Source organism: Amblyomma mixtum, chromosome 2 (genome assembly GCF_055824585.1).
Source record: "Amblyomma mixtum isolate Tamu chromosome 2, ASM5582458v1, whole genome shotgun sequence".
Classification (NCBI taxonomy): domain Eukaryota; kingdom Metazoa; phylum Arthropoda; class Arachnida; order Ixodida; family Ixodidae; genus Amblyomma; species Amblyomma mixtum.
Genome location: NC_143013.1, coordinates 282,544,723 through 282,558,467, shown reverse-complemented (window position 1 = coordinate 282,558,467; position 13,745 = coordinate 282,544,723). Strand labels below are relative to the sequence as shown.

Sequence of the window (13,745 nt, the reverse complement as noted above, 5' to 3'; positions counted from 1 at the left end):
GAGCGGCGGGAAAAACTTTTTCAACTTCGAATCCAAATTTCTTAGAAATAAAGGCATATTTCGCTGCCGGCCAAGTGGCAACAAAGCCATGAAATGCCAAACTATCGGATTTTGCTGTAAAAAAAAAATATTGATAGAGCTCTCCTCACTGTCCCTTTAAGAATAAAAGTGACCAGAGCCGTTGTCCATTCGATTGGCAGGGGGGTGTCCCCGCGCCAAATCGCATTCACGTATTCCAGGAGGGACTGGTATGCCAATACGGGCAGGTTCGTCAAAAGCTTGACGGTGACCTTATCCCGTCCTGGCGCAGTGCCCTGTTTCATTTTGGCGAGAGCCGCACGCAGATCATGGAGCTGGAAAGGTTGATCCAGCTCCGTGTTCTCTCTGCCTGCATAAGTGTACGCAGATCCACGGGGGTCTTGGGCTGTACACAGATACTGGTCCCAAAGTTTCTGTGCCAGTTGAGTCGTGTTGCCAGGAAAAGCGTGCATGGCTCGCTGTGCGTCGAGGCGGATCCGCGTCACAGTGCGTGGCTTTTGTCCCATGTCTGCAGCGGCGTGCGTTGACAGCTTGAAGCGCGGTAACCAGGATATTGCCACGCTAGCTGCAGGCATGAGGAGCGACGATGCGGAACAAATGGGTTGAAGTGACTTTCCTTGAACTTGGGTCAACCGGACATTGGGAAAGTGAGTGTGTTCGCGAAGCTCGCAGCAGGAAAGCATAATTCTACAAAATCGTGATGGTGGAAAGTGTACATATGTGTACAGTGTTTGTCGCGATGAGTTACCTTCTTTCCCCAATCATTGATTGGTTGTGTTGTCCTTTCCGAATTGTTGATTGGTGATGTTTTCCTTTCCGCAATAGTATATTGGGTGGATGTTTTTACAGTTACCTGATTGGTTATTCTCCCCACCGAGGGCGGGGACATAGGGTTTAAAACCAGCTGTTTCGGCAGGACCGAGGGCTGATTTCGTCACGCAGGACTACGAGTCAGTCAAGTGTAAATATGTTTTCTCCTTGCTTGTATCTTCCTTTGTGTTTTTAATTGTTATAAAAAGTTAACCTCTCCAGAAGTGTCCTCTAGCAATGTGATTGAGCAATTCGAATCTGCAAGACGTCAAGCATCCTCCAACAATTATTACCATCAACCCAATTTCCCTCTACAAGATCAAGAGGGATATCAACTGGGTGGATAATGAGGAGTCCACCACAACTGCTGTCGCTTCATCACCCGTGCAGGCAGCGTCCACCCATACGGCGTCCGGCTCGGAGCCGTAGGCTCGATGGAGTGCCTTCGCACGGGCTCTGCGGCGCTGCTCATGGTGAGACGGGTGCATATTCCTCGGGAGCGGCCTGATGAGGAGCTCCCGGTGAAGGGGTCGTGGGATGGAGAGGAAGGTTGGGTCGTTGGCCGGTATTAAGGCGGCGTTAGCCTTTAATGCCTCATCGTTGTAAGCAGGAGCTGTCGACAGAAATGTCACGCTTTTCATTTGGTCGAAATGGTCGTGTTCACAGTGCGCGAATTTCAAACGGGGCCAATTATACTTTGGCTAGTAGCCATGCAACCAATTAAAGTCATCGTATAGTGATGCTCCAAGTAAGTGGGACTGAGTTTAGTTAGTTTCTTAATTAACCGATTGGCCTAATGAACCTTTCTAGTCAGACTAGATAAATAAATAAGATAGAGTAGGAAATTTGTCGAGTTGGGGAAACGAACCAGGGCCTCCGGTGTGCGAGACGAGCACGCTAACCACTACGCCCAGGCCAGCTCGCTGGTTTGGAATGAAACAAAGGCGCGTCTAGTGAATACGGTGTCTTCGTTCACTCCCATCTTCCTCCCTTCCCGTTATGGCGAGGTTCAAGTGTCCACCGATATATTCGAGACATACACATTTCCTTTCCTCAAGAACTAACTTACCGACGAGCAAGGCGTAGAGCCGAACGGGCGATGGCGTTATGTGGACTCCCCGGCAGCGTTGCAAGACGCTGTCGCGTTCCACTCTTAGAGGCGAATCTTAACACCTTAACCACACATCAGTGACACAAGCAGCCACATCACGCTGAAGGCTTTCGCCTCACCGCACTTTAGGCCAACAAAGTGCCCCCTGAATTTTTCTGATTCCGAGGGAGTCCAGGATATACCGACCTGTGGAGGTTTGTGTGAGCCTGATGTATTGAGCCTGTCGGTGGTCCTCCACCAGTTCCCCGATCCTGTTGTGGAGGCTCAGGCCTAGTAATCTGTCTGTGGGTGTGTTGAGGGGAAGATGGAGTGCTACCTTGAATGCCTTGCGAATCAAAGCATCCAAAGCGTTTATGTCATGTTTGGATAGTTGTAAGTATGGGGTAGTGTACAGCACACGGCTGAGGACAAAGGCATGAATGAGGCCACATAGGTCACGCTCCTTCATGCCTCTATGCAGTCCCGAAACCCTGCGAATGAGGTGTGTGTTGTGTCCCCTTATTGCTTTTGTGTGTGTGCGCCCTCGCATCCTCCTCCTAACGACCACTCGCATCCTCCTCCTAACGACCACTCGCATCCTCCTCCTAACGACCACTTGCCCCTCGTCGCACGCTGTCGCCAGATGCCCCCCCATGGTGCGCCCCCGCATCCTCCTCCTGTTTTGGGAAGCCACTCCCTCCCGTGGACGCTTCTCCGCTCCCTCCTTTCTTCGGGCGGCCAGTTCGGCTCCTGCCTCGGTCGACGCTGGTCGCACCCTCATCGGCTTTAAATAAACGAAGTCTTAAAGTACCGTGTGCGTCTTTCGCTGCATTCAACACAGCGACCGGACACGACAGTGGCGACGAGAAAGTGGATTGGACCCGCGCTACGCAACGCTATTGACAAGCCATGGCTACGCGAGGGTTTCCCAATCAGATACCAGAGTTCAACGGCTCATCGTGGTCATCGTGGGTTGGACGCCTTCAGTTCTACTTTGAAGCTAACAACATCACAGACCCAGCCTTGAAGAGGGCCAACCTGCTGACGCTGTGCGGGGAGCAGACCTACGATACTGTCTGCGCCCTTATTCAGCCAAGCACACCAGCGGCAGTGTCTTACGACGACATCGTAAAAGCGCTGCAAAAGCACTACGACCCAAGGCCATCCGAGGTCTACAGCCGGGCTCGCTTCCAACGACGAGATCAACTGGGAGGAGAAACTGTGAGCGCCTACGTAGCCGCGCTCAAGAAGCTCGCTGCCGACTGCAATTTTGGAACGCTGTCGACAACAGCTACCGGGCAGGAGGGAGACGCAGCTTCTTCTGCTAACACCACCATGCTTCCCTTGGACGTGATGTTACGCGACAGATTTGTGTGCGGACTGAGTGACGAGTCACTGCAGCAGCGCCTGTTCGCTGAGAAGGACCTCACATTCAGCAAAGCTTACGACATCGCCGTTCGAGCGGAGAGCGCCGGTCACCAGCAGAGAGGGATTCGCCGGAACACCGAGCCGGTACACCAGACAAGCAACCAGGTGCGCAAGCCTTCTGTTGTTGTAAAATCGGTCAAAAAGGCACAACGCTGCTGGCGGTGTGACGACCAACACAACCCCCAGGGATGTCGATTCCAGTCAGCCACGTGTAATTTTTGCCACAAGCGAGGACATATCGAAAGAGCATGCATTACGAAACGGAGACTTGCCAAGATAAAGCCACCTTCCCAGCCTAATCACAGCGTCAACGCCTCAGAGAATACGCCGCTATCTGATCTCCATGGAACAACATCAGCAACACCATCTGTGTTGTACGACCTGAACACCATGAATCTCGGCACGCGACCGAAGATTTTTACAGAAGTAAGCGTACATCACCAGCTGATTAAGTTCGAGGTGGACTCCGGCGCAGCCTGTACTCTGATCAGTGAGGACACGTTCCGAACTTCATGGCCATCTGACGCACCCGCCCTGCAACAAGACGACACGCACCTGCGAACGTGGTCAGGACAGAATCTGCCACTATTGGGCTCTGCCAACGTGCAGGTTAACTACAACGGCCAGACCCATACGCTACCTCTGCTTGTTGTGAAGGGCACAGGATCAAGCCTTCTAGGGAGAAACTGGTTTTCTCCACTAGGCGTGATGATATGCGGCATACACCAGACGCCGAGCCAGAACATGGTTGAGCAACTGCAGGAGAAATACAAAAGAGTATTTTCGGAAGAGATTCCAGGAAACGAAGGGCCCCCGGTCACACTGGAGTTGTTGGACAACGCGCAACCCAAATTTCTGAAGGCCAGGCCGGTGCCGTTTGCTCTCCGAGATTCAGTTGAAAAAGAGTTGGACAAACTGGAGCAGCAAGGTGTCATCGAGCCGACGCAGCATTCAGAATGGGCCACACCACTTGTCGTAGTTCGCAAGAAGAACGGAACCATACGCCTCTGCGGAGACTACCGGAGCACCGTCAATCTTGCGACTAAAGCGTCCTCTTGCCCGCTACCGACACCTGAAGAAGTATTCAGTGTACTACGTGGCGCAAGAGTCTTCAGCACATTGGACCTCACCCAGGCGTATCAGCAGCTGAAGGTGAGCGAGTCAACTGCTGAATTATTGGCAATTAACACACTGAAAGGCTTGTACAAAGTCAAGCGACTGCCTTTTGGCGTAGCTGCAGCCCCGGCCATATTTCAAAAATTCATGGAGACAGTGCTTCAGGGCATCCCAGGAGTTTGTGTCTACCTTGACGATGTCATCATCAGTGGCACTTCCACTGAAGAGCATGCAGTGCGCCTAGAGCTCGTTCTCGAAAGGCTAGCAAACGCTAATTTGTGCATAAGCAAATCGAAGTGCTGTTTTGCGGTGCCAGAGGTGCAATTTCTGGGACACCGAATTGATGCGGAAGGCATTCACCCTACCGAGGACAAAGTGCGAGCGATCACAGAAGCACGAGCTCCAACAAACAAGCAGGAGCTACAGGCTTTTCTCGGACTCTTGACGTTCTACGACCGGTTCTTGGAACAAAGAGCTACCGTGGCCAACGACTTATACCAACTCCTTCGGAAAGATGTGACATGGACATGGTCGCCACGCCATCAGCAGTCATTCGATACCCTGAAAGACCTGATTCGAAGATGTACAGTCCTCCGCCACTACGACGAAAGGAAGCCTCTGCTTTTGGCTTGCGACGCATCACCGTACGGAGTCGGCGCGGTTCTATCGCAAACTGACGAGCAAGGAAGGGAAGCTCCCATCGCCTTCGCCTCACGTACGTTGTCGCAAGCAGAACGCAACTACGCGCAACTTGACAAAGAAGGGCTAGCCATCGTCTACGCGGCGACACATTTTCACCAGTACATTGCCGGCCGGAAGGTGACCTTTATAACCGATCACCGACCGCTATTGGGCATTCTGGGACCACAAAGGCCTATGCCACCAACTTTGTCTCCGCGAATGACACGTTGGTGCATCAAACTCTCAGCGTACGACTACGCTCTGGTCTACCGCAATGGGAGTAAACATCAAAACGCCGATGCGCTAAGCCGTCTGCCACTAGACGCAACTGTTGACGAACCATTTCCACCAGGAGACGTTCTGATGTTCGAAGCACTGCCAGAACCTCCGCTTACAGCAGGCACAGTTGCAGCATCTACGCAGAAGTGCGCAGCTCTCCGGCTAGTTTACACAGCTGTTCAACAAGGCAACGTGCATAAACTCAAAGGGGACAACTTCGACGCTTACCGCAGGCGAGCTACAGAGTTGAGCACCCATCGCGGCTGCATCATATTTGGGTCCCGAGTTGTGATGCCGAGAGAACTACGCGCACAAGCTATGTCTCTCATCCACGCCGGACATCGGGGCATCGTTGCAATGAAAAAGTGTGCCAGAAGCTACATGTGGTGGCCTGGCATTGACAACGACATCGAAACAGTGGTGCGAGAATGCAAGCCTTGCCAGAGCAGCCGGAGCGCCCCGCCGAAAGCTCCTGTCCCAGAATGGGAAAAGCCAGACACACCATGGCACACACTGCACATTGATTTTATTTATTTATTTATTTATTTATTTATTTCATAAATACTGCCGACTGCCCTTTGGCGGTCAAGGCAGGAGTGCACAAAGAAAAAAAAGAAAAAATTACAAAGTAGTAACAACCAAATAACAGCAACAAAGGGCGATTACAGTACGAGAACAAAATTCAATAAGACCAATGGGAAGCAAAAAAGTACAGGCAAATCATCCGACGTCAGACAGACTAAGTGAACAGAATAAAAACAAGGAAATCGAAATACACTGTGTACTAGACGCGCTACTGCGATACATGAGCCGAAACAGCAGACAAAAAAGATTCTGAAGATACCAGGTTGGTGATATCGCTTGGCAGTCGGTTCCATTCGGAAATGGTGCGTGGAAAGAAGGAACAAGAATATGCTTTTGTTCGGCATCGTGGCATCAAGATAGTCCGTTCGTGTTTGTTACGGGTGGGGCGTGTTGTGTTGTATTGCATGTAACTCTGAAAATTCAGTTTTGTTTTATTATGTATGATATTGAACAACATTTTTAGTCGGTGCTGCTTTCGACGGGATTCAAGCGTGGGAAGCCCAGATCTGTTGAGCAAATCAGATACCGAGACCTGCCGACCATAAGCGTGGTAAATAAACCGGAGTGCTTTCCTCTGGACGCCTTCAAGAATTTTTATATCCGTTTTTGTGTGCGGATCCCATACAGCGTCGGCGTATTCGAGCACTGGACGCACAAGTGATGTGTATGCTGTCAGTTTAGTTTTGCTCGTGCAATGCTTTAGGCGGTGCTTTAAAAACCGAAGTTTTTTGGACGCTGCTGAGACAATGGACTGGATGTGTACGCTCCAGTTCAGGTTGGATGTCATGGTTACCCCAAGATATTTCACCTGAGTCACTGAGTTGATCGGAAGGCCATTGATTTTGTATGTGCATTGGAGCGGTTGCTTCTTTCGTGTTACTGTCATTTTTCCACATTTTGAACTGTTTATACCCATTTGCCAAGTACAACACCAGCTGGAAACTGCTGTTAAGTAGTCGGTTAGGAGTGCCTGGTCTTCGACTGATGTGATACTATGGTATATAACACAGTCGTCGGCGAAGAACCGACAGCGTATGCGTGAGTTGAAGGACAGGTCGTTCAAATAAATAAGGAAGAGAAGCGGCCCAAGGACTGAGCCCTGGGGAACTCCTGAAAGTACTGGCGCTTTTGTGGAATTAGATTCAGATATCTGAACAAACTGATGCCGCTGTGTAAGGTAGGAATCTAACCATTGGACTACTTGCCGATTATTTAACCACCACCTTATTTTTAACAAAAGATTGCCATGCGATACCCGGTCAAACGCTTTTTCGAAGTCAATGAAAATTAAATCTACCTGTCCATTATTGTCTAGCGACATCATAATTTCATTGGTAATATGAATAAGCTGCGTCACTGTCGACAAGCCTTGCCGAAACCCATGCTGGCTTTCAATAAAAAAACCGCTTCCCTCTAGGAATGAACTTATGTGCTTGAAAATAAAATGTTCTAATACCTTACTGGACGTACATAACAAAGAAATTGGCCTGTAATTCTTCACGCAAAGCTTGTCTCCTGATTTGTGAATGGGTACCACCTTTGCTGTTTTCCAGTCGTTTGGAATTTCTCCTGTCCTGAGACTTTCAGTAAAAATAATGAAAAGGTATTTAGCGCACCACTCAGCATATCTGTACAGAAAAGCGTTAGGGATATCGTCTGGTCCAGAGGATTTTTTTGTGTTCAACTCTAATAGAGCCGAAACAATACCCTCCTCGTTAATAATTAGGTCTGGCAGATTGAAATGGCTAGTTCGAGATTCGGAGACTGAGTTGCTGTTACTCAGGAATACAGAAGAAAAGTGCTCATTGAAGGCAGTCGCTAAGCAGAGGGAGTCAGTAACAACTGTGTTGTTAAGGAGAAGTTTGTTAACCGGGTCTTTTTTCTGTGACAGATGCCTCCAGAACTTTTGGGGGTCAGTTTTTAGAAAATTGTGCATCTTGACATTAAAAAAGTGGTACCGTGAAGATTTTATTTTTGAACGCAGTTCAGCCCGAAGAGCCGGCAAAGCACCACCAACTTTATTGCTTGACCTTGATAAGCGCTTCACGCGACGTTTTAACTGTATGATCTCGCGTGTTATCCAGGGACACGCGATTTTCAGCTTCTTATGTTTAAGCGGCACGTACTTGTTGATACATTGATGAACCGTACTTTTGAATTCTAACCACAAGTCGTTCACACTTGTACGCCCATCAGTGTATTTTTTGGCAAAGGATTCATACGTAACTTCAAGCTGATCTAGAACGCTTTCATCCTGAGCATTGTTGAAGTCGCGAAACACTTTTCCTGCCTGATGAACAATTACTGGTCGTAGCAATTCGCTTTTAAAGAGCACCGCTTCATGGTCTGATATTCCGGGAAAGACATCTGTCGAAAAGCCCAATTGACTAACAGGGTCCGATATAAACACTAGGTCAAGAAGAGAACTGGTATTTTCTGTAATGCGCGTAGGTTTCTGAACAACCTGGTTTAAGTTATAGTTGAAAGCAATGCTGAGCAAAGCATCCGAGTTAGCACACAAAGTTTGATCGCACAGAGAATCCCAGTTGATGTTTGGCAAGTTAAAATCGCCGCATACGATAACATGGCTATAGCGCTTTGTATGTTCATTTAAAAAGTCGTGCAAGTTGTCCAGTACAGAAGTATCAGCATTCGGTGGTCGATAAATAACACCTATTAAAAGACTAAGCTGAAGAAGACGGAGAACAACCCAAACCATTTCAGTGTTGGTGTGATGCGGTATCAGCGTATAGTCAATGCCTTTCTTTATCAGAATAGCGACACCGCCCCCTCTTGAAGTGCGGTCGCGACGAACGATTTCGTATTGATCGGATGTGATAACTGCATCATTCGGAATTGCATCATGAAGCCATGTTTCTGTCAGAACAGCAGCGTCAGGATCGTGTGTGAAGAGGAGGCTTTCAAGTTCGTCGAATTTATTTACTATGCTTCTAGCATTAATGTTAAGCACGGAAAAGGAATTCAAGGATGTCTGTGTTCTTAGTGCTCCTGAGCTCTGTGTGTTACTTTGTGCGGACACGAGTTTGGAAACAGACCATCACTTTGGAGCGCAGGGAACTCTTTCATTGCGGGCGTCGTCCCATCGATACAGTTTGCCGTTTATTTTAATTTTGTCAAACTTGAGCATGACCTTCTCTTCTTTCAACCTTTCCTCTTTCGCACTTTCCCAGAGCTTCTTTCGTATTGACTGAACGCGAGGGGAGAAGTCCTCGGATATACTATAGCCTGAGTTTTTCAGATTTCTACAGCTTTTGAGAATTCTCTCTTTGACCCTCCCGTCAACTAGCTTAAAGATAACTGGTCTGCATTTGTCCTCAGCTGGCTTCCCTATTCTGTGGATACGCTCAATAGCCACATCCGAAATTTTCAACCGGTCCAGAAGAACATCCTTGCAGACCATGTTCTCAAGGTCTTGGGGTGTTTCGTCCTCAGTTTCCTTAACGCCAAACACAATTAGGTTGTTCCGCCTGCTTCTATTCTCTAGGTCGTCTACTTTCATAAGTAGACTGTCGACAGTTTTTTCCAGTGATTCTACTTTAGAGGTGTAGTCAGTAACCGTTGAGGAAATATCGTCTAGCTTCTTTTCGATAGCAGACAGTCTCGTGTTAGTAGAGCTTGTATTTTGTTTCAGCTGTTTAAGATCTTCCATTATTGTTTGCAGCATTTCCTGCGTCGAAGGACCTGGGTTTGGTTCTACGTCACCACACATAGCAAGCACGTCAACAAAACAATGATACATTGCTGTAAGGAGCGTAACTAACGGCCGTGGGCACGGCAGAAGCAGTAGGCACACATTGTCACTGCGGTAAGAGTAAACAGGCTGTTTGTCTCTTACCTGGACAAAAAACAGGAACGGATTTGTTAGCCGCATGGTTCCAACGCCTCCGCCGTGCCCACTAGTCGCGAACCGGGCAGAAGCTTCTCTTTTATGTGCTGTGACTGGTGACGTAGTCGATGGTGGCGTGCGATGCGCATGCAGTAGTGGTGTCCAGTTGCGCAGTCCTATCAGTTTGGTCTTCGCGATGCATTCCGATGAAGAAATCACGCCGGAAACACGATGGTCGGTCCAATTTCCAGTGCTGTCGTGGTACGCCCCCTCTGATGCGGGTTCCACGTTCACGAAAAACACGGCCTGGACAAAAAACAGGAACGGATTTGTTAGCCGCATGGTTCCAACGCCTCCACCAATTGAGGGCTGCACTTTCCTTGTGGTCGTAGATGCCTACACAAAGTGGCTTGAGATAAGGCAAATGGGACAGACGACTTCGGCAGCAGTCATTGACAACCTCCGATCACTATTTGCAACGTTCGGCCTGCCGCGCAAGGTAGTGTCGGACAACGGAACACCGTTTGTGTCTGCGGAGATCCTCAAGTTTTATCGCGACAACGGGATCTCATCAGTTACATCGGCCCCCTACCACCCAGCGACAAACGGACAAGCCGAGCGCTACGTCGCCGAGCTAAAACGCGCCCTTGAAAGAGACCAGACAGGCTCGCTGCAGCGCCGCCTTGCGCGCTTTCTCTTCAAGCAGCACACGACGGTTCAGAGCACAACAGGCGAGACCCCCTCGAAAATGATGTTCGAGCGTGAAATGCGAACCCAGCTCACAGCCATCCTCCCCGAGCCAAAGGCAGAGACGTTCCGGGAAGAAAAAGCAATTCCGCGCTGCGGCACGCTTAATGAGGGGCAGCGCGTCCTCGCCCGACAGTTTCTGAAAAAGCCACGCTGGGAGGAAGCTACAATTGTCAGACGCATAGGCCTGCGCTCTTGGCTCGTCAACATACATGGCACAGTAGCACGCCGACATCTCAACCAGCTGCGTAGATTTACGACGCCGTCTGAGAGCTGTCCGCCAGCGGAGAGAACACGTGCACCATCTTCCCACATAGCCTGGCACCTCTTCCCGGAAGAAGAGACTTCGCCCAGGACAGACCTAGGAGACACAGCGAACAACAGCCAGCCTACAAGTGTTTCTCCCCCGAGCGCACAAAGCCAGCGCGCCTCCACGCGTGAGCGCCGACCCCCTGCACGATACCAGGCAACTTTCTAAGGGGGAAGGAAGTGTTGTGTCCCCTTATTGCTTTTGTGTGTGTGCGCCCTCGCATCCTCCTCCTAACGACCACTCGCATCCTCCTCCTAACGACCACTCGCATCCTCCTCCTAACGACCACTTGCCCCTCGTCGCACGCTGTCGCCAGATGCCCCCCCATGGTGCGCCCCCGCATCCTCCTCCTGTTTTGGGAAGCCACTCCCTCCCGTGGACGCTTCTCCGCTCCCTCCTTTCTTCGGGCGGCCAGTTCGGCTCCTGCCTCGGTCGACGCTGGTCGCGCCCTCATCGGCTTTAAATAAACGAAGTCTTAAAGTACCGTGTGCGTCTTTCGCTGCATTCAACACAGCGACCGGACACGACAGTGTGATATCGCACCTATAACCTGCTTGAGTTTCTTGAGGGTGGTGGTGTTTTTGCCATCGTTCTGGATGTGCAGGCCCAATACACGGAGGGTGACAACCTCAGGTACCGGGTCACCATTCACTTCAGTGGCAATGGGGGAGCGGGGACAGCGGTGGTTCTTAGACCGGATGAGGAGCAGTTCGGACTTCTCTGGGGAGCAAGACAGTTCGATGGTCCGAGCGTAATTTTGGGCGAGGGTGGCTGCTTCCTGTCAGGCGTTCTCTATACGCCGTCACTGCCGTGGGTGGTCCACAGGATGATATCATCGGCATATAGAGTGTGCTTCAGGTGGGGAATATTCGCCAATTTTCGGGCGAGGGGGATGAGGGTAATGTTAAAGCGAAAGGAGGAGAGGACGGACCCTTGAGGGATGCCGATACTCTGAAGCGTGTAAGAAAGCGAAGACAGAGGGTCGAAGTGTATCTCATCTGTGCAGTCAGTGAGGAATGCTTGAATGTAGGCATACGTGCGCAAACCCACATTCTATGATGATAGGGCAGTCATGATCGCCTGATGTTCAATGCGATCAAAAGCTTTGGAAAGACCCAAAGCTAAGACTGCCTTGGTTTGACGTGAAAGAAGCGGTTCGAAAAGGTCGTGTGTGAGTCGCAGCATGGTGTCCTCTGCGGTAGATGGAGGCGAAATCCCACCATGCTATGCGGGTAAAGATTGTCGTCCGCCATGTGACTTGTGAGTCTCGCTAACACAATGCTCGAGGAGCTTCCCGAGGCATGAGGTTAGCGAAATCGGGCGAGGGTTTTGGATTGTAAGTTGTTTGTTCGGTTTGGGTATTAATATTACCGTGGCATGGCGCCACGACTGCGGGAGGTTACCCTCCCTCCAGCACTGGTTGAAGTATTTCGTAATCTGGGTGATCGATTGGTCGTCCAGATTACGGAGCATGGAGTTTGTGATTTGGTCTGCACCAGGTGCGGAGTTGGCGCGGAGAATCAGGAGGGCCGCTCTGACTTCCGTCTCCGTGATGTCAGTGTCGAGTGTGGGATTTGCTTGTCCTGTGCACTGGGGTAGAGGTCGGGCGCCTGGAGAGGTGTACATGGTTTGAAGTGTGTCTAGGAGGGTGTCGGGTCGTCAATGTGTTTGTGTGTGAGGCGTGTCACGTGGTGTTGTGTTGCTGATTTGGTGTGTGGGGGGTCAATGAGGTGTCGGAGAAGTTGCCATGCGTGTTTGCTGGACAGGTTTCCGGCGATGCCGTCATATATCTGTCCCTAGTTGGACCGGCAGAGCTCCTCAGAGTGCTGTTGGATTTTTGTCTGCAGCGCGGCCAGCCGCTTTTTAAGTGTCCTGTTATGTTTGTTGCCTTTCCAGCGTTCCAGGAGGCTGTGATAAGCCTCCCAGAGGTGGGCTAGGCGTGTGTCGAGGGTAGGGGTTTCGGTTGTAGTTTCAATGTGTCGCGTGTTGTGGTGAACGTCATGCTTGAGTGATTGCACCCATCCGTCGATGTCTGCGATGGGAGTGTCTGAGAGAACGGTGCGTGCAGCGCGAATGCCATTCCAGTTAATGAGCTTGCGCGTTGTATTTGTGTGATGGGGTGGTTTGTATGGGACAGTGCTTTGTATAATGTAATGATCACTGCCCAGTGTATGTTGTGTTCTGTTCCAGGTAACACTGCGGATTTAGCGGCTCAGCGTCAGGTCCGGACTATGTATTGTAGTCAATCTCAAACATCTGTACGATTGAGAACATATTTTTTCCAAATAAAAATTGCCGAAGGTTACGTTACTTCCTAATGCGAAATTTGAGCGCAGCTCATCAGCTGTTTCAGCTTTTCAATAGATTGAGGCAAAGAATTCGAGCAAGACATGTCTGTACAATTACAGACTTGTTATTTTCACATATATTCCTTCCTCAAAAAACACTCCGCTAACAGTTCTTGATTGTCATGAAGGAAGCTTTGTGGTCGGAAAAATAGATAAATATATGCTCGATTTGCTGCACCGAAGCTTGGTTCTCAAAGAAGAGGTCTATGAAAGTTTCGCGAGGTTGTCACAGCTGTGGGAGGCGTTACGAGCGAGAGGAACGGGATGTCCTCCCACATGAGTGGTAAGGAATTGCTGTTTGTTTGTATTTTTATCTACATTAAAGTCCTCACCCACCCTGCCACCCAGGAAGGTGGAAGCTAATGGTTGATCGCGAAAGTTCGCTCACCGCCGGGATACATGCGACGTTTTTTTCGACGACATTCGCGCGGCAGAAAACGTCGCGGCGGCGCGACGCCCGGCTGG

The 13,745-nt window shown here is 50.0% G+C and overlaps 1 protein-coding gene across 1 annotated transcript; it reads right to left on the bottom strand.

The window, feature by feature from the left end:
- Window positions 1–8,455: 8,455 nt before the first annotated feature.
- LOC149364230 (uncharacterized) lies at window positions 8,456–9,929 on the bottom strand. Its single transcript, XM_089570055.1, has one exon. It carries the CDS (start codon window positions 9,918–9,920, stop codon window positions 9,087–9,089), a length of 834 nt encoding a protein of 277 aa, XP_089426181.1. The 5' UTR covers window positions 9,921–9,929; the 3' UTR covers window positions 8,456–9,086.
- Between the last annotated feature and the right edge of the window lie 3,816 nt (window positions 9,930–13,745).